General features: G+C 46.7%; 1 protein-coding gene across 1 annotated transcript in view; it reads left to right on the plus strand.

The window, feature by feature from the left end:
* The first annotated feature begins 3,515 nt into the window (after positions 1–3,515).
* The window catches only part of MND1 (meiotic nuclear divisions 1), a 76,922-nt gene continuing 76,775 nt past the window's right edge, over positions 3,516–3,662 (plus strand). Inside the window, exon 1 of the mRNA XM_008071906.2 lies at positions 3,516–3,605. Coding sequence (XP_008070097.2) covers positions 3,516–3,605 — 90 coding nt within the window. The remainder of the gene's footprint in view (positions 3,606–3,662) is intronic.

A 3,662-nucleotide genomic window follows, 5' to 3' on the forward strand; every position in this document is an offset into this window, starting at 1 on the left:
AATAAGCGTCTGTAGAACGTGCTTTTCAGAATCTCAAGGAAGGGCCGTGAGAAGGTTATCTGCAGTTTATGATGTTTATACTGAAAAGACAAAGAAATCAGAGGCAGTAGGAATGCATCTCCTTGCCTTGGTGGTGGTTATTCTGAGGTTATATCAAGACTGGGTGCACATGCAGAATCTCAGAGAACTGTAATAGCTGCTCAGTGACATTTGAGAGACAGATGCAGCTCAAATGACCATCCCTCTCTATGTGCATTTAGCACTCATTCTTCTCAAGAGAAGATCTGATTAGGTCAGTTTTCCACTGTCCCAGGGCATGATTTTGCATCATGTCGCCTCAGAGTCAGGGGTTTGCTTCAAGTTTATCCTAAACATGTGCCTTTGGCTTGAGCACCTACTCCTGGTCCAGTGAGGCAGGCATGGCTCAACCCGCAAAGTGCTCATTTGATAGGGATGGCAAGAACCACAACTCTAGGCTGAGGGTTAGAGTTGGGGTTAGGCTGGGGGTTTAATGACACAGAAAGGGGCCAAGGGCCTGAAAGTCATCGTGGCTTCATAGCATTCTCTTCCATGAAGTTCTGTTTTCAGGGTCTCACCTCTCCCAGGGTTTTCTCCTTCTACAACTCTCTGATTCTCCTGGGCAAAGAAAACTAGGTTTGTAAAGAGTTTTACATGCCCAAACTGAGAAGTGTGTTTTCTACTTGAAGGCAGAAACTTGAGAGCAAGTACAACCCAGTAACGCAGGGAAGGTAATCTCCCCGGGGCAATACTCAGCCAAGGAGGTTTGAGAGAGATGGATAAATGTCTCAGCCTCCTGTTCTTCAGACTGATAGTTCTGGAAGTTGTTCTAACAAAGCTTGGAAGCTTCTTAGAAGTTTTGATAAAGTTGAGCTGCCTTTATTTAGCAGTGACTTCAATCACACATCTTTAGTGGCTTCTTCCCTCCCTGTCTCAACCTTGACGCTTCCTCACTCTTCCTGAGATTGTCTCTCAAATAAATTATCAGCACAACTTTGTGCCAGGCTTTGTTTTTGGTGAACCCAAACAAAATCAGTCAGGGGATTCTGGGCTCTCATGTCCCTGGTCTAGGAGGCAAGTAGTGGGTAACAAGTGGGCATGTCCCTTAGCCCTGCAGACTTCTTGCCTATGGGGAAAGATATGGCTGGAGCAGGGCTAAGGTGGCCCCCATGAAGGGCATTACTGACTACAGTATAAACCCTTGAAGAATGTGTTATGTCTGGCTCACCTTCACAAACTGTGCAAGCGGTAGATACTCAAACTGAAAAGAATGAAAGTCATGTATAGTAAAGGCTTTTTAGGATACAAATTCGTTCAATAAACAAATGGCATTTGGTTACACTAAGATGCAAGATGGTTACAAGATCCAAATTCAGGATGAGGTCTCACTATGTTGCCCAGGCTGGTCCCAAACTCCTGGGCTCAAGCAATCCTGCCTCTGCCTTCAAAGTGTTGAGATTACTACAGGTGTGACTGGGCCCAGCCTTATTTATTTTTATACCTAATTGTACATATACTGCATCTGCTGCTAACAAAATTTCAGAACTTGATGTGTCTCAAGACATCTCAATGATGTATAAGGTTATTTAAGAATTTTTTTCAGTGAGAATATTGGTGGGAAAGCACTACTCAATGCAAATAACTAAGATTTTAGTAAATATCCTTCACTTTTCAACAGAAAATCCTATCTAATTTTCCCTAAATCAACAATGAGGCAGTGTTCTTGAATAGTTAATACATTTATTTAATACACATTTATTGAGTGTTTGTCACATGTCAGGCACTGGGATAGGCCTTGGTGATATCAAAATGTTGGTTTAGTCCCTGCCAGAGAAACAGGTTTGATATTTTAGTGATTAAGTCCAATAGACGATGACAAAAAATGAAAAAAGTGATCTAATAAAACTTTACAGAGAAAGTCACAGTACCACAGAGGAGACCTGGTCCGCCTGTGTCGTGGAAGTGGGGAGACTGAAAGAAGACTCCTGGGGGCAACACCTGAACCATCTAAAGGACAGGTGAGAGTTAGCTAGGCGAAGAATGCTATTCCTGACGGAGCAGAAGAAACATGACAGCCTGAGAGTCAGCTCAGGCAAGGCTTTCCACAAATGGCATCACCACATTTATGTATCACGGTGCAGTTACTTAATGTTTTTCTTTTTCTTTTTTTTGAGTCATGGTCTCATTCTGTTACCCAGGCTGTAGGACAGTGGCACACTCATGGCTCACCACAGCTTCCACTTCCTGGACTTCGGTGATCCTTCCACCTCAGCCTCCCCAGTAACCGGGACTACAGGTGCGCACCACCACACCTGGCTAATTTTTTTATTTTTGGTAGAGACGAGGTCTGTTGCGCAGGCTGGAATGTTTTTCTTAAATCTCCTTATTTTTTTCCCTGTTTTTCTTAAATTTCCTTATTTTTTTCCCTGGCATACCTACTTTAGTTATATCAACCAATGCATGAGACAACCAGAGTGTGACGTGCTAATTATATTTTTTCTAGTACATTTTAAAGCATCTATTAAATGATTATCCATTTACCATTTTAAGTTATCTCAGGTACCATCAAATGTACACAGTAATGCATCCAGGAAAAAATGAATTTATGGACCTCTATGCAATTCGGTGTACCCCTTGCTTTGCTTCTGTGAGAAGCAGCAGCGGCTATAAATTCTGATAGACGTTACTTTTGGAGCATCTATACCATTTATTATACTTTAAAATGGTTCAAAACACCATATAATAATTTTCAAAATAATTGGAGTCTCAGTTTTTAGCACTTTCAGGGGAAGGGCCCGAGCTTTTACTCTGAGTCCTCATCTATTGTCAAGTTGAGAGGTAGCATATTTGTGACCATTTTGATTTGTAATTAATTCCGTTGTTTACTTTTTTAAAAACCTATGAGAAAAACAAACTTACACACCAACGGATTTTTTAAAGTTGGAAAAGCAGTAGCTGGGGAGAAGATGAGGGATAACACGAGCAGACAGGAATCCAGTCCGCCCTAGACGGGACAAATCTGGAATGACGGAGGCAGCGTTTCCTTCCTCTGCAGCCAAATCTCCTCTAGTTTTAAAGCCAAATTCAGGCCAGCTTTCCGCGGCAAAGGGAAAACGCGAAGTCTTGAGCACACCCTCGCTCAAAACTTTAAAAAAAAAATCACATTCGACACGCAAGACAGAGGAGGCGGAGCGCGCCCCGCTCCGCCTAGCACGCCAAGGTCCGTCCCGCCCGCCCCAGGCCCCGCCCCGCACGTCCCAGACCCCGCCCCCGTACGCCCCAGACCCCGCCCCCGCACGCCCCAGACCCTGCTCCCGGCTCCGTCCTGACCCGGCCATCTTCTGGCGGGGCCGCCAGGGGTCGCTGCGCGCCGTGAGGGCGAGGGGCGACTCCTCCCCACCTCCTCCTCTCGCTGCTCCGCCCCCGGGCATCGTTGGCGCCAAAATCAAACCCGCCCTGACCCGCCCCGCCCCTCACGCCGCGCCCGCCCCGCCGACATGGTAAGAGCAGAACCTGCGGACCTGCGAGTCCTTCCTCCCCGGCGTCTGGGCTTCACGGCCCTCGGCGGCGCGGGGCGCGGGCCTGGCGTTGGCCGCCCAGCCGGGCTGAGGGAGCGGCGCCCGGCCTCGGCCTCCTCGGGGCGG

This window comes from Carlito syrichta, unplaced genomic scaffold (assembly GCF_000164805.1).
Source record: "Carlito syrichta isolate Samal-C Ts95f unplaced genomic scaffold, Tarsius_syrichta-2.0.1 Scaffold314788, whole genome shotgun sequence".
Classification (NCBI taxonomy): Eukaryota; Metazoa; Chordata; class Mammalia; order Primates; family Tarsiidae; genus Carlito; species Carlito syrichta.